Below are 19,116 nucleotides of genomic sequence, written 5' to 3' on the forward strand. Positions count from 1 at the left end.
AGATGAGCGCCAGGATGATGCTATACTAATCAGCCACGTAAATTACGACTTAAATTGAGCCTATATTTGTCAAGTTGCAAGTAGAGTGTGTGGGATGATCTATGCAGCGTGTCTAAGTCTATTGTACAGTTATGACTCGGAGTTGGTTAGTGCTCGATCTTGAGGGAAAAGTCGACATGGGGAACGCCCTGGTGAATGGAGCTTGTGGAGATGATGTCGACATCTGCAGAACAGTTAGTAATTGATAAAGAGTTTGATAAATATCTTGCGACCCCGCCAACTCCTGACTCCTGACTCCCTGACTCCCTGACTTCCTGACTCCCTGACTCCCTGACTTCCTGACTTCCTGACCCCAAAAAGAGATAAAAAGAAACAATCAAGATACGTACCGTTGCAGGCGTAGGCGGCGACGTTGTCCAACGTCAGGCCGCCCGAGACCTCGAGCAGGAAGTGCTTCTTGCCCGCCCAGCGCTCCTTGAGCCCCCTCGCCGCGACGCGCACGCCCTCCGGGTCAAAGTTGTCTAGCATGACCACGTCCGCGCCGGCGGCCACCGCCTCGTCCGCCTGCGCCTCCGACTGCACCTCCACCTCGATCTTGAGCGCGAACCCGGCCGCCGCCCTCGCCGCCGCCACCGCGTCCGCCACCCTCCCCCCCCTGCTCCAGATGTGGTTGTCCTTGAGCATCACCATGCTGCTCAGGTCCATGCGGTGTGCGTCCGCGCCCCCCATCAGCATCCCGTACTTCTCCACCAGGCGGAATCCCGGCGTGGTCTTGCGCGTGCCCGCCAGCGCGCCCGCGAAGCCCGCGGCGCGCACCGCGTCGACGAGCGCGCGGCTGCGCGAGGCGATGCCGGAGCACCGGGCGAGCGCGTTGAGCGCGACGCGCTCGCCGAGCAGGATGCCGCGGACCGGGCCGGTGACGGTGGCGACCTTGATCTTGCCGGTCTCGGAGGAGGAGGAGGAGGAGGAGGAGGAGGAGGAGGTGCGGAGGAGGGAACCTTCGCTGAGGTGCCACTCGACGAGGCAGCCGCACTCGGTAAAGACCTGGTCGAAAAAGGGCCGGCCGGCGAGGACGCCGTCGGACTTGGCCCAGAGGGTGGCGACGCGCGGGCCGTCGCCGACGACGAAGCCGCCGTAGTCGCAGGACGGCGTGTCCTCGGCGAGCCAGGCCGTGACCTGCGTCTTCCAGCTCGGCGGTAGCAGGTGGGCGAGGTTGCCGTGGGAGAGCGGCAGTTGTTGTTGGCTGTCAGACATGGTTTTGGGCCTTGGGGAGAGTATGGGAATGAGAAATGCGATGAGAGAAGGAGCCCTTGAGAGCCTGTTTGAAGAGAGAGTTGAAGGAGGTATTTAACTATGAAACTTCACGTTTGCGGCCGACAACTCAGACGCCATCGCGGGAATGGCGGGGCAGGCTAGCGGGGCTTCTCGGTAGAGGGCGGTTCACGGCACCAGAGCTGAAATACGTTTGTGGTCATTTGACCTTGCATGTTTTTTCTATTTAATGTAAGTATTTGTCAGGTTCTTGCCCGACAATTCCGGTCGATTAAATGGATGCTGAAAGTGTTGCCTCTCACAGGAATGGCTCCACTGGACTGCAGCTGCAGGAAAATAATCCTCCGACTTGACAACTACCGGCGACTGCTGAAGCTAGAACATGCCAAACATTCCCTCAAAAGTCTTTAAATAATCTGCATAAACTGTCCTTCATTATACCAATTCATTCGTTCTCTTCTTGATACTTTTCTCGTACTTTGACCGCCCACCTAAGCCGGGCTCCAGGCCACTTTTGCGAAGCTCTCAACGTCCTCAAGCAGTGCCGCGGGTTGCTCCATAGCCTACAGACTGTTAGAAAGTGACCATCATCAAAATCATGCAGAATGCCATTTCAACTTACCGCAAAGTGCCCACCCGCCTCGTGATGCTTGAAGAAGACGAGGTTGCAGGTTTTGGCGGCCCAGCTTCGGGGCACAGGAATGATCTCGTGAGCAAACATGGAGTATCCGGTTGGTTTCTCGACGAAAGGGAGCTGAATCATCGACATGGATGTCACCTTGTTCATCTAGTCAGCTTTGCGAGCTCACGAAAGCGCCACAGGTGAGGATGCGATGCGCAGAGGACTTACCACGGAAATGCGAGTCATCTTGGGCTCATCGCCGGCACCGGCCATGGCGCGGTTGTGCCAGAAGGATCGTGAGATGGTGTCCGTCATCCAGTACAGCGTAACCGTCTCAAGAATCTTTTGCAACGGAGGATCTTGGTCCGTCCACGCCAGCATCTTCTCGCCAATCCTACTAAAAGTCAGTATCAAGTAGCTGGACAGCGTCCGGGCGCTCAGGAAGGCTCACCAGCTGAGCAACGCCAGCGGGCTAGCACTCAGGGCAAGGCCAATCGTCGCGGGCCGCGTGCCCTGCTCCAGCGCAAACGCCATGCCCGTGTCGACGGCCTCGCGCGCCTTGTCGAGCGCGGCCCTCTCCGCGTCATCTTTGGGCTCCTCGCCGCCGCCGGGGATGCTCATCATGTTGACGTGCATACCCTTGCACGAGTCGGACGTCATGGCGAGGATGCGGCTGATGAAGCTGCCGAGGTCGCCGCCCTGCACGAGATAGCCGGCTTTGAAGCCGAGCCCGATCATGAGGCTGCCTATGGCGCTGGCCGCCTTGTCCAGCCCGTAGTCCTTGTCCATCGGTGGGCCGGATGAGTAGGCGTAGCCAGGAAGCGAGGGGACAATGACGTGATATGGCAGGTCCTTGGGGGAGTACTTCTCCTTGAGAAGGTCCAGAATGTCCATGAACGAGGCAAACGAGCTCGGCCATCCGTGGAGAAAGGCAATCGGGATTGCATCTTGCCTCTCAGAAAAGAGTCCCATGAAGTGCAAGTCCACGCGGTTGCCGTCTGCGTCCTCGACGTTGGCCTTGAAGTTGGGGAACGAGTTGATGCGGTTTTCATACTTGCGCCAGTCGAAGCCGCGCAGCCACTCCTCCTTGGCCTCCTTCAGCCATTCTCTCGTTACGCCGTATGCGCGCCCGTTATGCGTATTTTCATACACGGCCGGTCCGATGGGCGACAGCTCAAGCAGTTGCTTGAAGTGCTGCACCTTGTCCTCGGGCGCGTGCGCGGTGAAAGGACGGACCTCCAGCGTAGCAGCCGCAGGAAGCTTGGAGTAGTCGGACATGATGATATATGAACGAAAGAGGGGTCAAGTTGATACTGTCAGAGAAGGGATCTAGTCGGGGTAATTGGCTTGTCACAGTGCACTAAGAACGGCGCCGGGGATTCTGTCACTTATATACTTGGTGGTCGACAATAAGTCTGCCATTTCCGATATTTGACATTTCTCAAAGTAAGCTAGAAATCGGCAATCATCTAGAATCATCAAGAAGTAGCTGTCATTTGCTAGAATCGGGCAGGATGATCTGGTCGGCGGACTTCCATTTTGGGAAACTGATGGCGCCAGGCAGCAGATCGCCGCGGCTGAGATGATGAGCCGCCTCGACTAGCATGGTTGGTTCTACAGGTTGCATAGTATCAAGTCCAATGTCAGTGTACGTCGAAAAATCATACCTCTGGGTATCATACTGAGCGTTGTTCACATACCCAAAGCACCTCCGTCGGCGACCTGTTGTTAATGCCTAAACATCTATATACAGAAGGACCTCATCCGAAGCGGCGTAGACTGTCGTTTCGCAGTAGAGGGTGTTAACAGTAGAACTCGTGATATTCGTTAAAGGTATTTGCTACAGGTCGCTTAAAATATGGTCCTGCAAAAGCACGACGACCTGATGGGCACGTCGGCCAGCGCGAGCGCTGCCTCCAGCTGCCCGGCGATCGTGTCCGCCTCCTCCTTCCTCCGCAGCGTCACAAGACACTCGTGGTAGCCGTGTAGCGCCCATACGTTGTTGCGGTGCTGATGCGCGCGCGGCAGCGAATCATCCAGGCCAAGGTCAGCCCGATAGACTGCCAGGGCCTCCTCCGCGCGGCCCTGCTCGAGCAGCAGCGCGCCGTACGCATGGCGCACCGGCTGCATCCACCCCCACGGCTCGTCGTACGGCAGGTTGTCGTACAGGCCGATCGCCGCGCGCAGGTGCGTGAACGCGACCTCGTGGTTCCCGGCGCGGTACTCGACCTCGCCGCTCAGCAGCGCCGCGGCAACACCCAGGATGTCGGTGCACGTGTTGTTGAACAGCGTCCGCGACGGCTTCACATCCGCTCGCGCGGCCTCAAACAGGGCCTGCTCCGCGCGTGCTTCCCCGACGCGCCCTTGGGCGGCGTGCGCGACGCCCTTGGCGTAGTGCGTCAGGGCGGCAGTAACGCAGTAGAGCGCGGTGTCCGCGGGCAGCGGCAGCGCGAGCACCTCGTCCCAGCGACCGAAGCGCACGAGCGCGTGCACGCGCATGCCCAGAAACGCCTCGAGCCAGTCGGCCATCGGCGGGGAGCGCACGCGCAGAAGCTCCTCGGAGATGCTGGCCTCGAGCCGCGCGACCGTGTCGAGCGCGAGCGCCGACTGCCCCGCGAACAGGGCGCCGTAGAGGAGGAAGTGGTAGTCGTGGCTGCGGTAGAGCGTGTAGAACTGGAGGGCGCCCTCGCGGGCGAGGAACTTCTCGTCGGCTGCGACGGCCGCGGTGTTGGCGCGCCCGGCCGCCGCGTAGTCGCCGACCAGCACGTCGATGTGGCTCGGCATGTGCTGCAGGTGGCCGGCGTCGGGCACCAGCCCGCGGAGGGCGTGCGGACATCTCCATCAGGTGCACGTACATGTGCAGCGCGCCCGGGTGCCGCCGGCCGCCAGGCAGGTTCAGCGCGTGATCCAGGACGCGCTTGGCCTCGAGCGTGCGCGCGCCGTTGGAGGTGGCGGGCTCGCCGGTGCGAACGTCCCAGAGCGCCCACGGGGTCAAGTTCATCAGGGCGTCGGCGTACAGTGTCGCGACGTCTAGGTCGTCCGGGAAGCGCGCGGCGACGGCGCCCATGGCGTCCGCGTAGGCCGCGTTCCAGATGCTCGTCTTCTCCTCGTCTTCGGCCTCGGAGGGCGCTTCACGCTGCGGGTAGCGAAAGTGCAAGGCTTCGATCAGTCCCTCCTCGACCAGCGAGAGGGACGGAGAGGTCTCCTTTGCCAGCGCTGCCGCCTTCTCCATGGCGTCGTGGGTGCGCTGCGTGGCCGACGCGCGCTCGTCGGCCTCGAAGAGCGCCCACGGTTTGTTGTAGTTGGGACCGAGGGAGTAGGCGAGGCCCCAGTAGGCCATGGCGCATTTGGGGTCGGCCTGGATGGCATGCTCGAAGCACTTGGCCGCCTCCTCGTGGTTGAAGCCGTAGGACCAGACCAGGCCGCGGTCAAACCACGTCTGCGCCTCCTTGCTCGCGGTGGTGACGGAGCGGGAGTGAGTGCCCAGGTCGTAATATTCCATTGCTGGGCAAGTGAATCTGATATACGCCGACTTAAGTTTCAGATGAGATGGTTTGAGCAAGTTAAAGAAGCTAGCTTGGTCAGATGGGGAGGGTGTAATTGGCCGTTTGCACGTTATGTCACCCTCGCAGATGGGATGCACGCACAAACGCGGGGCTATCTAGGGGTCCGTCAACAGCAGCATTGAGTGCATGTTTGAGACACACGGTCAAAGAGAAAATCAGGGCGAAAATGGCAGAAGAAGATTTTGAAATTTATTGTTACCTTAGTTTCATTTAATAGTCTTCCCTCCACCCGTGCTCTATTTCTTCCCTTGAGTTGGCAACGGCTACAGCTGCAGAGGCGAGCTACAAATTCATCCGCCTAACATCCACAGCGCCTCAAACGGCTGACCCTAGAAGCAGAGGTGGGCAAAATAACCCGAAACAAATATTGCTTAACCTTTACTAGTGAGTACGGAGATCTGCCCTGATGCTACCAGTGATAACAAGGCCGGCCCCAAATGGGATACTTGGTTACGCATAGAACTCGACGCCTTACAACAAGTGGTCCAACGGGTATTGTGGCCACAGCCATTGTGACAGCGGATGGCACACTATGATTCACATCTTAGTGATTGTCACAAGCCTACTAGGCAGGTATTAGCTGACTTGACCATTCCAAACCTTGAGATTGGTCCAACGCCAGTCCGCGGACGTGCGACGCCCTACGCCGAACACGCCGTTCCCCACCGGCTCCGACATCCTGCAGTAAGAAAGGGCGTGCAGGTCATACGAGTATTCAAGTCGACAAGTAATTCACTTTACCCAGACTCAATTTGCAGTCTGTTATTTATAATCATCATCATCCTCATCATATACTCGTCAACACCGTCACCATGTATCTTCGAGCTGACCACGCGGATGCCGACACGGCCACGCTGCGCCGCATGGTTCGAGAGAACCCGCTGGGAATACTCACCACGGCGATTCCTTCCGACCACTTCCCCATGATCCAATGCTCGCACATTCCTTTTCTACTTGACGTGGAAGACGAGACGGACGAGGCGGAGCAAGGCATCCTACGCGGCCACATGGCCCGCGCGAACCCGCACACCAAGGCGCTGATTGAGGCCGCGCAAGCGGCGGCAGACGCGGCCGGCGGCTCCCCCGACGGGTACCTCGAGCAAGAGGTCATGGTGCTCTTCAACCTCCCCGTGCAGCACTACGTCACGCCCAAGTTCTACACCGAGACCAAGCCCGACAGCGGCAAGGTGGTGCCCACGTGGAACTACGCCGCCGCGCAGGTCTACGGCAGGATCCGGGTGTACCACGACACCAAGTCCGACGCCGCCGGCCGATTCCTGGCGCGGCAGATCTCGGACCTGAGCGACGCGAGCGAGCGCTCCATCATGGGGTACACCGGCTCGGGCTCGGCGCCGCGTGGGTGGGCGGTGACGGACGCCCCGGAGCGGTACATCGCGCTGCTTAGCAAGGCCATCGTCGGCATCGAGATCCGCGTCGACCGGTTGCACGGCAAGTTCAAGATGAGCCAGGAGATGGGCGAGGGCGACCGCGCGGGCGTCGTGGCGGGCTTCCGCGCCTTGGGCACGGAGATGGGCGCGCGCATGTCCGAGACGGTGGAGGAGCGCGCGGCGCTGAAGAAGGCGAGGAAGGCGGCCGCGCAGCTGGCGAACTGAGGGACTTGCGGTGATGCAAGGTTCGGCCATACCAGTTATGTGGTCGAGAGCACTGGGCGACGGCTCCTGGGCTTTCAACAGCTGTCCATGGGGTCTGTCTGACGGGACAGAACGTCTTCTTCTCTGCCAGTCGACAAGGTCATTTAACAAGCAGCAAATATTTTCGAATAAATAAAGAAAGAAGTGATGCCTTGACCTACACTGCTTCCTGGTGTTCTGTACATATTAGGCTACGGCGAGAGCCGCTGCAGTAACCGCGGCTATTGCATGACGGGATCGTGGACAGGGGATGCTGGGCCGCCAAGACTGTAACTTACAAGTATCTAATGCAGTAAAGCCGAGAAAGCCAATTACTGTACGACATGTTTCCTTGGGGCGAGGCATTGACTTCTTGGCGGCCCTGATCATCCGTGCGCCCGTGTGTACGCTGCACGACAACGGGTCTGACGGATTCGGTATTCCAAAATCAATTGGCAAATGACAGCAGAGGAGGACGAAGCTAGACAACTGTTCATGCATGCGCTTCGGCCAACTAGAAGGCATCCATGGTTGGGAGTAGCCTGGACATAAGCACATAAGCAGTACGCGGCGGTGGATCGGTGATCCTTCGGCGCGGCTCGGAATGCCCTGACCGAGGACGGCGAGATCGGCAAACTCGACCAACTGGGCCGGATGACCGTGATCGATGGCGAGATGAAGCGCGAGATGTTGGCAAAGATTTGCATATAATGACAACACTATAATGGGAAGAGCAAATTAACTATGGGTAGTTGTCGGGGCAGCCACATGACGGGCGGTGCCCCCCCGCAACCGCCGTGTAAGTAGGCAGCAGGCCATACACGGAGTATTACGGTACAGCCCATGGCTGATAGGTAGGAAAGTGAGCACAATTACCTCGTACTCCATAAGACTTCGAGCGAGGTGTATAACGATAAATGGAGGTGTGGAGCGTAGGACATGTAAGTTAGTAAGATGGCATTTCATTGCGTAACATGGTGAAGCGAGCGTGTGGTCAGAAGTCCTGATCAAGACCACACAAAAGTCGTGCTGCGCCAATCCTTCTTGGCATCACATCATTACCTGTCTCAGTCGGTCTCCGTAGGTACAAGGCTCGCTTGGCCTGCATATTCGTATAGAAGCCAGCTGGCTAAATACTGCAGCGAGATTGCTGGCAGAGATATTAGCGGTCAAAGTCGGTGACTCGCGGGTCCAACAGCCAGGCTTGGGTACATACACACATACAAATAGGTAGTTGGGGTACATAATAAATAGGCACAGTGCATAGTAATAGTTAGTGAGGCGGGCGGAATTTAGACTACTGAAAGAAGCTTATTACCCCCTCCCGTGGCGGAAAGCCACTGCTAGAGAATTAGAATGGGAAGAACCGTCTCCAATGAATCCACCACAGAACAATCTTCCCCCTTTCAGTGAGTTGGCCTGGCCGTATCTCGGCCTTGGCATGAGGGGATAGAATAAGAGAAAAAGGGCAATTGGCGGGAGCGAGGGCCGGAACATAAAAAAGCCAAGCATTTGAATAGATTAGCCAAGGAAGAGAAGAAACAAGAGAGCCAAGTGCCAAGAGTGAAGGGGGCTGGCTGCGCCCATCAGCCTGGGCAAGCCCGCAAAATCAAAAATCAGGCGTCTCCCCTCCCCCGGGCAGGCCAGGCCAAGCCAGCAGGGTCTTGGGTCTTGTCAAACAAACACCACCGCTTTTCCATCCATCCTCTTCAATCATCTCGTCATCCTAGAACCAACTCCTGCATCAGCACTTCGATTCACATCCCGCTACAGCATCGTCTCCATCGGGTCCCGGACACCAACACAAATCATATCCCCGTCGCCCAATGCGGCGTCTACCTGCGATACTGCATTTGTCAGCGTCTCCGCCTCTCCCTCCGCCGCCCAAGCTAGCAGCAGCACGATGGAAGTCTTTGGGTTGAAGAGCCAGTCGCTGCGGTACGAGATGGACGGCTTCGGTAGCGTCCAGATGTATCTCACGACACCCTCCGACTACTCCGGCCTCACACCTCGCACCGCCCACACTCACCACCACCACCCTGGCCGTCATTCCTTGATGCAAGCAGCCACCGCCAACAGAAACACAATGTCTGCCGTGCCTACACAATACCAGCGCCTGCAACAGCATCCCAAGACGACGCTCGTCGTCGGCGCCTCGCGCGGCGTCGGCAAGGAGCTCGTGCGGCAGCTCGCTCAGCAGCACCCAGAGGCCCGAGTCATCGCCTCCGTCCGCAGCCCCGTCGACGACGACGACGACGCGGGCGACGATGACGATGGCCACCCTGCCGGTAACGTGCGGCACATCACGCTGGACCAGTCCTGCTCCAAGTCAGTCAGCGAGGCGGCCCTCGCCGTCGGCGCGCTCGACACGCTCATCGTCAACGCCGCAGTCGGCGACGACGAGCGGCTGCTCGACACGTCCGACGAGCGCATGGCGCGCTACCTCGACGTCAATGTGACGGGCGTGCTGCGCGTCGTCCGCGCCTTCCTTCCCGCGCTCAAGGCCCGCAAGACGCGGCAGGTGGTGCTCGTCTCGTCGACGTCGGGCTCGCTCGCGCGGCAGGTCGGCGCGCGGGCGGGGTTCCGCGGCCCGTATGCCGTGTCCAAGGCCGCGCTCAACATGCTCGCCGTGCAGCTGCATAACGAGCTGCACGCGGACCACGGCTTCACGGTCGTGCCCGTCCACCCCGGCTGGGTGGCGACGGACATGGGCCGCAGAGCGGGGGATGGCGGCATGCCCGTGGCGGAGAGCGCGGCCGGCATCGTCAAGGTGGTCGTCGGGCTGACGCCGCAAAACTCGGCCACGTTTTATAGCTATGACGGGACGATCTTGCCTTGGTAGATGACGAAATCACTTACTTCCCCGAGGCACATCATGTATATATGATCAAGACTGCTTTTTGGGTAACGGATAATACAGAGCCTTCTTTTCGTGATGACCATGAATCACTTACTTTCTGCTGCATGAGAGGGAGTGCGTCCAGCCGCAGTCGGTGTTGAGACGGAACACTATCAGACGAGAATTGAGCCACGGGGTGAGCCGAACCGAGAACAGCCTCCAGCGCTGAGATATTGAATGTACCTGCGCCACGTAGCTGAGGTGTGAGCTGTAGAGTCGCGGCATCCAGCCCTTGTTTATGATCGGTTGAATTGCTTTAGTGCTTTGGCAGTCAAACAGGTGCTGCTTAACTTCAGGAGTTTGGACTCCGAGCTTGGTTGGCCATGTCCAAACCTTGAACAGCGGGTATGGCCATCTCCGGACCCGTCATGATGGGACGCCAAATCTATGACACTGCAGAACCACTGCAGCGGGCACGCCTGCAACGGGAAGCTAACAGATCCGCTAACAGCCAAGATTTGAGGGCTTGATCGAACGGCGCTGAACTCGCACGTGTGCTGGTAGCTCCATCAAATAAGGCCTTGAAAGGCTACTGTACTGGTACACTGCAACCCTCCACGCCCAGAGACACCCTGCAGCCAAGGTGACCACCACCACGATAACCCATCTTGCAGTGCTGCGCCATTTCTACACAAATCCCATCATGAGAATCCCCATCGTTGCAAACAACGCCAATCCCCAAAATAGGCCCGTAAAATGTGACGTAGATGGGCGGATTCTCCATCCCGCTAACTTGGACGGCCCTCGGCGCTCCCTATCACGGCGCTGCTCCCGTTGCGCTACAGCGCACTAACCGCCTCTAGGGAAAGCCACAGTGTGCCGGCTCGCCCGTCCAAACCAGGATCAAGCAAAACACCCGAAACTGGGCTTACCTGGAGCGGCACCCAGGCCTACAGTGCATCCGCGATCCCATAACTACCGCACCAGGTGTGGCCGAGAAAGATGGGATGCACAGCAGTAGCAGCGCGGGGAGCATTCTCTCCGCTCGGCGCCCGCCCTGTCCTTCATCTTCTCATCTCTACATCAACATCCCCGCCCGCCTCGTCTGGCTCAGAGTATTTGCCGTCAGGGATGAAGAGCACGATTCGATCAAGATTCATCATATCCCATCATGGATCCCGCTGCCCGACATCCTGAGGAGAAGACGACGACCATGACCAAGAAGCCGGTCGACGAGACGAGCCTCAGCGCGCAGCACGTGTCCCCCTCGGCGTCCGACGCGGGGGGGCGCGAGGACGGGAAGCCGCCCATCGGCATCGCGGCCTCTGACGAGCTGAGGGGGTCCGTCAGCGCCGAGCAGCCTGGACTGGTGATGCCCGCGCTCACCGACACCGCCCAGATCCCGATGACCACGACGGCCGAGATCTGGTCCTGGTACACGTACTATATCGGCGCCAACGGCCTCGCGCTCTTCAACTTTGGCCCGACGGCCTTCCAGAACCTACTCAGCCAGGCGGCCGGCGGCGACGACGGGCTGCTGCACTTCGCTGGCGCCGACCGCGACGTCAACAGCATCGTGCTGCTCGCCAACGGCATCTCGTTCGCGCTGCAGGCCGTGCTGTTCCTCGCCATCGGCGCCTGGGCCGACTTTGGCGCCGCCGGCCGCCGCGGCGTGCTGCTCGTCTGGTCGCTCGTCGCCTACGCCGTCGGCTTCGCCTGGCTGGCCGTCCACGAGCCGCACCAGTGGCAGGGCTCATCGCGTACCAGCTGACGCTGACCTACTGGACGGCCGCGTTCCCGTCGCTCGCGCGCAACACCCGCTGGATCCGGGACTCGCGCGAGGCGCTCGCCACGGGGGAGATCTCGCTGCCGGAGATGGACCGCCGCGACGAGATGGAGCGCAGCCGCCTGAGCAACGTCGCCTTCTACGTGCAGTCGGTCGCCGAGATTGCCATCCTCGCCGTCATCGTCGGCATCATGTACGCGGTGCACGTGCGCCGCAGCGTCGAGGACAACAACTGGGGGCTCTCGGTGCTCATCGCCTTCGCCACCGGCGTGTGGCTGCTGCTGTCGCTGCCGTGGTTCGTCGTCGAGAAGACGCGGCCGGGGATGCGGATCCCCGCGGGGCTCAACATCGTCACCGTCGGCTTCTGGCAGCTGCGCGAGGCGGCCGTCCAGATCTGGCAGCTGCGGCAGAGCCTCATCTTCCTCGCCGGCTACTTTTTGCTCGGCGACTCCCTCAACACCACCGTGACCGTCATCGCCACGCTGCAGAACCAGGTCATCGCCTACGACACGCTCAAGCTGACGTACCTGCTCATCGTCGGCATCGCCGCGCAGGCGGTCGGCATCGGCCTCTTCTGGCTGGTGCAGAAGCGCATGCGGCTCGGCGCCAAGACCATGTTCAACGCCGTCATGGTGTCCATCCTGCTGCTCGACGGCTGGGGCATGGTGGGCAACTGGACGGGCCGGTTCGGCTTCAAGAACGAGTGGGAGATTTGGCTGTACCAGGCCTTCTACGGGCTCGCCGTGTGCCCGTGGTACAGCTACTCGCAGATCATGATCTCGTCGGTGACGCCGCGCGGCCACGAGTTCCTCTTCTTCTCCGTCTTCAACATCATCGGCAAGGCGTCGAGCTTCATTGGGCCGCTCATCAGCAGCCGCATCATCGACGCGACGCCGGGCGGCACCAACAACAGCGCACCCTTTTACTTCCTGTTCGGCCTGAGCCTGCTCAGCGCCGTGGGGCTGTGGGCGTTTCTGGACCTCGAGAAGAGTGCGCGCGAGCAGGAGGTGTTTTTGGCAAAGGAAAAGGCCAAGATGGGAGATGACGGAAGTGATGTAACGACGGCGTGAACAGAAGGCGGGGGACTAGTTCTATTTGTAAATTTACGTCATATTTTGACCGGCGACGCTGTCTGTCATTCGCTTTAATCCGGAAGCATAAGTACATGTCTCCTGCCACTCCAGATTCAGATCTATCTCACCAGATGGGGCGCAAATGATAACCAATTACGGATAGCATCACCGTATTAACAAAATCACCGCTGTAGATCCTGTTTGGTACGAACGGTCCATAGAACCGGGGGGGGGGTGTACGGATACTTACTGGTACCTGGCCTTCGTCTTTTGACTAGCCTCCGGCAGCCACGGCAGCCGTTCCGGCCGCTGCTAGTTGGACGCTGGGTCAAGCCAGAGTTAATAAATTATTATTAGTGCCGCAGGTTCTCCTGCATTGAGACAGGGAGGGATGATAGGATAATAATCAAAGCTGAGCCTCCTTCCCTGTGGCTGTATGTGGACAGAGAGGGCTCCTGCTCGAGAGGGTTCGCCTGCCTGGCTGACAAGCAAGGTCATGAAAGCGGTCGCAATACCCGTACAAGAAATTCTATAAATAAAACTGAATTAATGAATCATATACCATTCGTGCGGAATTTGCGGCCATGGGTCATGGTCGCCAGTCGCCGTCGCACAGTAAGTACACTTGCCTATCTTCCATATCAAGCTACATAGGCACAGAAGGACTCACCAACAACATCACCTTAGGCAGTCTCGTGAGCAGCCTATACTATACCTTCCCCATGCCGTACTATGTTGTGCGCCTCTCGGAAATTATTTGACGATGGGATGAACGAGCAAAGCTTGGACCCCTTGTCAGATCGGCACAGGGATTCTGAGGCTGCAACGGCAGCCGAAGTTTTCCAAGCAAACGAGCCGCCCAGGAAGGACACGACTCCCGGAATTCACATCACATGCACTCGCATACAATAAATAACCCAATTGCACCGCGCCGGAGGAAAATTGCCACGTTGTCCCTGTGACAACGGTGGCTTCCCTTTTCTTGGCTTGCCTTGCCGTATTGACAACATTTGAGGCGGGATTCCGCCTCAGGTCAGCGGTCTGTCCGGGGAGCAAAGCCGTTTCCCGCCAGAATCTTTTTGCTCGCGGCTCATTGGCTCGAGACCGACATTTCTGCTTACCCGCAGGTAAATCTTATTCTCCCTCCTTCTTCTACAGGACCAATTTACAACGTCATGAGACTTGCTTTCGACCCGGGACTTGCAGAAGCGGCCTGCCTACCGACCTAATTCATGGCCTCCTTGGCGCTGATATCGCTCCTAGTACAACATCCAGCTGATCGCGTTACTTGTACGGGCAAGTCGCGTTCCTTACTCTGCAGGAGCTTTGCTGCAGCTAGAGCAGACGCAGACGTAAGAGCTGTGCTGCAAGAGAAGCAGAAGCAGAAGCAGAAGCAGACGCAGAAGCAGAAGCAGAAGCAGAAGCAGAAGCAGAAGCAGAAGCAGCAACCAGCCACATCCTCGTCCTCTCCCCCGTCGGTCCCAGAAGGAGGATCTGCCCCCTGCGGCATCCGCTTGCTGCAAACGCTCTCCAACAAATGATTACAGACGCAACGCGAAGTTATGCATACAAGACGATCTGCCGAGAGCACCGGATTAAGGATCAAGGATCAAGGAGCAGGCCGGTTAATAACGGGACACTGCGAATATGAAGTGCTTAAGCAACAAGGGTGCGCCCATGTGCGTGGTGCGTGGTGCATGGTGTGACGCCAATTTCTGCCCGACCTTGAGGCTTGACACCATCTGCCCGCCAACCCCGTGCCTTGTGGCATACCAGAAAGGGATATTTCCCCTCTGGAGAAAATCATAGCTGGACGGAACGCAGCACTCGGCGCCACCCTTTTTGCCACTAGCACCAAGTATGTATGTACGTCCTCAAATCCCTTGCTCCCCACGTTGCCGCCAGAGACGGAGGAGGAAGAAGAAGATAGTTTCCTCACCGATGTGGAACTCGGCTGTTTATGCCGCAAGCGTATTGACTGATGGTCGGGCAGCTTCTACGGCTTCTATCATGCGAGTGCGGTGTATGAGGGATGAGGGATCCGCGGGATCTCGCAAACGTGCGCTGCGAGACGAAGAGTACATACAGTACATGCTCCGCCGACGTCATTTCGCGGGGTCATGTACGTCGCATCAAGAGTACTTCCACATGTACGGCAGGCAACCAGGGCCGCATGTCATTACCGCCTCTCATCCCATGAATCTACTTTTCCAAGGCTCTGCAGCCGCAGAAAGGTACTCTCTCGCTCTGTCCGTCTACCTCTCTGCAGCATCAGGCTGGTTCGAATACAACCTCGCAGCTTCAGCCACGCTGGACTCTTGAAAGTTCGGTCAAGCAAAAACTGCTCTTCCAGCACACGTCAAGTACACACACCTTCCCTACTCTGTCGCAAAAATGAGACAGGTCAATGCATGTGAGCTTGTTGATATAAGTTTGACCGCTAGTTCTTGTGCATAGTCAAAGAAATCTCATCACGGGCTGGACCGTGGACGCGGATTCATTGGCAGTCTCGTTGCAGTTCTTGGCCACTTATCCGGTCTGTGTGACACATCTATGTAGTTGATCATACGTGGCTCGTGGTGCTAGACGAGGAGGCGAGCCTTGGTGAGTATTCGTGTTCTCGATCCGCAGCTAATAGAGTTGCCAACAGCGTCAAGTCTACGCGCAGAGAAATCAACTCATTGTCCTACACCGCGTGTCACACGACTCTTTCTTGTGCTCTCCGCGGCCGGGGAAGGCGGCCCAACCAATCACACAGAGCAAAGTTTTTCGTTCCTTGCTGCTACTTTCGGCGCCCAAGAAGCAGTTGTGTTTGGGTAGTTAACCATGAACAAATTTACCGCTAGAATATGGCCACCGCAAATTGGCGGTTGTCGATGGAAGCCTGTGATTTGAATGGCAGCCATCAGGCCGCAATCCCATACACCCAGCACGTTTTATATATAACTCGCCTTGCTCCCGAGCTTTTTACCATGCCATCACCAAGAAGCAAACCTGGCACAATATTGGATACTCATCATCTTCACGTTCATCAGAGACACTAAGTGTTGAGCATATTCCATTTCCATACAGTATGTATACATGCACTCTCAAGGTGCCTTATCCTTCCCGCTAACGTCAGTCCCGCATGCAAGACCTTATCACCATGCCTGGCTCCCCGACACAAAAGACACCTTCCAACGACGAGAAGTCGAGCTCTGCGGGGGGACAAGCCACCACCGCAGCCTCGGCAGCCACTACAGCGCAAGAGCCTACTGTCGCTGCAGGAAGGGCCCAAGACGCGCAGAGACAGGCCACATGCGAGGCCCAAGTCGGTGGCAAATCTACCGAGCAAAATGGCCGACAGCATGACGACGCCCTGGGTACCGACCAGCAGACGAATGACGACGGGCTGTCGCAAATAGTCGGCCTAAGGTAAATCCCATCCTACTTTTCCATCGTTTGATGCCCAAGGTCAAGTACTCACCGACCATGTTAGCCAGACGGAGGGTGCAGAGGAAGAAGACTCGGCGCGACGAGAGGCAGTCCAGGCGGAACGGAACTCTGAAGTACCTTGGGGAATCCGTCAATTTTGGGAGGACGACGACAATGTGCCAGTTTGGGCACGACCGCCACATGCATCCCAAAGGGCGGCGCATAAATTTTACAAGGACAGAGCGGCGAGAGTCATCCGTAACGTCAACGTCTATTTCCCCCTCCCGCACCAATGATGGTTTCTGCTGTCCTATTCTTCAATCTGTTAGATTTCTGTTTCATGTTTGGACGATTTACGTTTGAACTTGTTGAGCGGCATGAGCACTTATATATACCCCCTTAGCTTAGACATTTCGCAAGTGGTTCACAGTTGTGCTACCACGCAAAAGCCTTGAATCACATTTTCCCTTCCCACGCATATGACTGACTCATTCGCCATGAATGCGTGATTGAGTGACGAAGCTGTACCGCCCACGTACTGGACCACCCGCGTTTTGGCAACGTAATCCTTTCCTCTGATTGTGGCATGTTCAGGGCAAGGGCATGGTCAACCCGCCGTCCATGCCGCTTAGTGTAGGGCTGAGACGGCGGGCGAGTCGAGAGCCATCCATTCTCAATGGCCCGTCTCGACCTCTGCAAGCACTTCCTCGTCGCATCCCCATTGGCGGCATTCAACGAGAGAGAGTAGTAGCCCAATAGCATCGCAGCTGCGAGCGTGCCCAACGCCGGCGTTCCAGAATAGGAAATCCAGGGGATCGATGGCCCACCTGGGGGGGGGGAGGGTTCCATGGTGATCTCGGCGCCCCCCGGGCCCCCCGGTTTTTTCGTATTCCCTTGGGCGCGCCGTGTGAAGCGAGCCATCCAGAGGCCGGGCATTAGTGGTCAGCTCGGTGCTAGGTTCCGGCGCATGGTCGGACGACCGAATTGCAGAGGGGAAATACGCCCCAACTCCGAGCGGTGATGGGAAATGATGGCGGAAACCGATACGAAGCAATCTTGAGCGTAGAATAGAAGCGTCATGGTGTAGTTTCCAGAAATATCGGATGGGCGCGTGAATGCATGCTCAGGTGAGTGAAGGCAGTCGCGAGGCAGAATGTCGCCCCACCAGTGAGCCCTGGTGGTCGCTGTTGACTCACACCGTTGAACATATAAAGCGAGCTCTGCCGTGAAATGGTGACTTGGGATTCGTAATATTCAACTGCAAAAGAAAACAAGTTATCCTACAATGAAGGTAAAACCTATTGACCTCGACGGACGGACGGGCGAAGGCGGTGGCCAGCTAGTACGTGTGGCCGTCGGCCTCGCAGCTCTTACTTCACAGCCCGTCAGAATCACCCACGTTCGAGGCAACAGAGAGGGCCCCCGCGGTGGCGGTGAGTTCTGGCGTGTTTCTTTGATACGGGCAAAGCTAACTATCCGCCAAAGGCCTCAAGGCTCAGCACGTTACCTCCATTCAATGGCTGGCAGACGTCACCGGTGCCCACGTGGAAGGCCTCTGCGTTGGCTCCAAGACGCTCACCTTTATCCCCAAGACCGGTCCGGCAGACCTCGCCGGTCGCTCGTTCGAGATCAAGGCAGATACGGACGCGGCCAGTGCGCTGCTCATCCTGCAGGCGATACTCCCGTTCGTCCTGTTCGCCGCCGGCAGCGACGACAAGCGCGGGCCGCTCAGTATCACAATCCACGGCGGCACCAACGTGCAGTGGTCGCCGAGCTACGAGTACTTTGACCAGGTCCTGATGCCGGCGCTGGAGAGCCACTTCGCCATCCGGATAGACAGGAAGCTCAGCGGGCGCAGTTGGAGCCAGGGCAGGTCGTCGCCAGGGTCCATCGCGCTCACGGTGCACCCGGTAGCGAAGGGCGGGCGGCTGCGCTGCGCTCCCCCGCCCAAGCACCCCGCATGCTGTGAGGTCAAGACGGTCGACATCAGCGTGCTCGCGCCCGGCCACGCGCACGAGCAGCTCCAAGGCGAGCTCTTCCGGAACCTGGGCGAGCTGTACCCCGAGGCGGAGCTGCGGGTGAGGCTAGTCGAGGACTCGGGCTCCGATCAGAAGTGGAACGTGCTGCTCGTCGCAGAGTCCCACGACGGCATCCGCTGGGGCAGGGACGTGCTGCGCGGCATGCCTAAGAAGATGAAGCCATCGGCGTCGGCGTCGGACGCCTTTGCGAGGCAGGTGGCGAGCGCGGTGTGCCGCGACCTGCACGAGGAGACGGAGCTGGGCGGCCAGGTGGACGAGCACCTGCAGGACCAGCTGGTGGTCCTGCAGGCGCTCTGCGAGGGTTACTCGTCCTTTCCGCGAGGCGGCGAGAGTCCGCCGGGGGAATCGGGGCCGGAGGCGAGCCTGTCAGGCGCGTTGGAGAGCCTCTCGCTGGAGGGGGATCGCCTGCGGAAGGACAAGACGCGAGATCCGTTTGGCCATGGGTCGATGCATACGCAGACGGCGCGCTGGGTGGCCAGCCAACTGCTGCCAGCGGCCGAGTTTTATAACAAGGGGAATTTTGTCAAGGGGGTAGGATTCTCACTGTAGATGGCACGAAGGGAAGGGCGACAGAGTACATATACAGAGTACGGTTCTGAGCATCATGTAGGATCGACATGAAAGTGGTGGTGCTTCACGGTCATTAAGGTTGCTTTGATTTCAGGGAGAAGTACGGATACAGTGCAGCCATCAGTATTAGTAGCACCTATAAAGTACAGCGCCAGAACTCCCACACAGCGCTGAGGCTTGGTCGTTTCACCGAGCTCCAGTGGAGTTCGGGGCCGGAGAAACCCAGCTCCCCAGATTAGCGAAGTACCAGGGTCCCTGGGAAAGCAAGCTGGTTGCTGTGGCAGAAGTTAGAACGGCCCCAAAG

At 58.3% G+C, this 19,116-nt stretch overlaps 8 protein-coding genes across 8 annotated transcripts; 5 read left to right on the forward strand and 3 right to left on the reverse strand.

Annotated features, from left to right (window-relative positions):
• Positions 1–146: 146 nt before the first annotated feature.
• ISF_08184 (nicotinate-nucleotide pyrophosphorylase) lies at positions 147–1,254 on the reverse strand (the record flags this gene model as incomplete). Its single annotated transcript, XM_018851787.1, has 2 exons — positions 147–223; positions 390–1,254. The coding sequence occupies 2 exons, from the start codon at positions 1,252–1,254 to the stop codon at positions 147–149; spliced, it is 942 nt and encodes a 313-aa protein (XP_018701057.1).
• Positions 1,255–1,763: 509 nt separating this feature from the next.
• On the reverse strand, positions 1,764–3,172 carry ISF_08185 (epoxide hydrolase; the record flags this gene model as incomplete). Its single annotated transcript, XM_018851788.1, has 4 exons — positions 1,764–1,835; positions 1,895–2,059; positions 2,123–2,288; positions 2,346–3,172. 4 exons carry the CDS (start codon positions 3,170–3,172, stop codon positions 1,764–1,766), a joined length of 1,230 nt encoding a protein of 409 aa, XP_018701058.1.
• Positions 3,173–3,745: 573 nt separating this feature from the next.
• Positions 3,746–5,396, reverse strand: ISF_08186 (TPR domain protein; the record flags this gene model as incomplete). Its single annotated transcript, XM_018851789.1, has 2 exons — positions 3,746–4,670; positions 4,729–5,396. The coding sequence occupies 2 exons, from the start codon at positions 5,394–5,396 to the stop codon at positions 3,746–3,748; spliced, it is 1,593 nt and encodes a 530-aa protein (XP_018701059.1).
• Positions 5,397–6,272: 876 nt separating this feature from the next.
• ISF_08187 (FMN-binding split barrel) lies at positions 6,273–7,073 on the forward strand (the record flags this gene model as incomplete). The annotated part of the gene is made up of 1 exon (XM_018851790.1): positions 6,273–7,073. One exon carries the CDS (start codon positions 6,273–6,275, stop codon positions 7,071–7,073), a length of 801 nt encoding a protein of 266 aa, XP_018701060.1.
• A 1,921-nt stretch (positions 7,074–8,994) lies between these two features.
• Positions 8,995–9,933, forward strand: ISF_08188 (short chain dehydrogenase; the record flags this gene model as incomplete). The annotated part of the gene is made up of 1 exon (XM_018851791.1): positions 8,995–9,933. The coding sequence occupies one exon, from the start codon at positions 8,995–8,997 to the stop codon at positions 9,931–9,933; it is 939 nt and encodes a 312-aa protein (XP_018701061.1).
• Positions 9,934–11,101: 1,168 nt separating this feature from the next.
• ISF_08189 (Major facilitator superfamily domain, general substrate transporter) lies at positions 11,102–12,786 on the forward strand (the record flags this gene model as incomplete). The annotated part of the gene is made up of 2 exons (XM_018851792.1): positions 11,102–11,656; positions 11,698–12,786. The coding sequence occupies 2 exons, from the start codon at positions 11,102–11,104 to the stop codon at positions 12,784–12,786; spliced, it is 1,644 nt and encodes a 547-aa protein (XP_018701062.1).
• Positions 12,787–15,934: 3,148 nt separating this feature from the next.
• Positions 15,935–16,499, forward strand: ISF_08190 (hypothetical protein; the record flags this gene model as incomplete). Its single annotated transcript, XM_018851793.1, has 2 exons — positions 15,935–16,203; positions 16,268–16,499. The coding sequence occupies 2 exons, from the start codon at positions 15,935–15,937 to the stop codon at positions 16,497–16,499; spliced, it is 501 nt and encodes a 166-aa protein (XP_018701063.1).
• Positions 16,500–17,488: 989 nt separating this feature from the next.
• On the forward strand, positions 17,489–18,791 carry ISF_08191 (RNA 3'-terminal phosphate cyclase; the record flags this gene model as incomplete). Its single annotated transcript, XM_018851794.1, has 2 exons — positions 17,489–17,636; positions 17,689–18,791. 2 exons carry the CDS (start codon positions 17,489–17,491, stop codon positions 18,789–18,791), a joined length of 1,251 nt encoding a protein of 416 aa, XP_018701064.1.
• Between the last annotated feature and the right edge of the window lie 325 nt (positions 18,792–19,116).

Source organism: Cordyceps fumosorosea (assembly GCF_001636725.1).
Source record: "Cordyceps fumosorosea ARSEF 2679 chromosome Unknown scaffold_27, whole genome shotgun sequence".
Lineage (NCBI taxonomy): Eukaryota > Fungi > Ascomycota > Sordariomycetes > Hypocreales > Cordycipitaceae > Cordyceps > Cordyceps fumosorosea.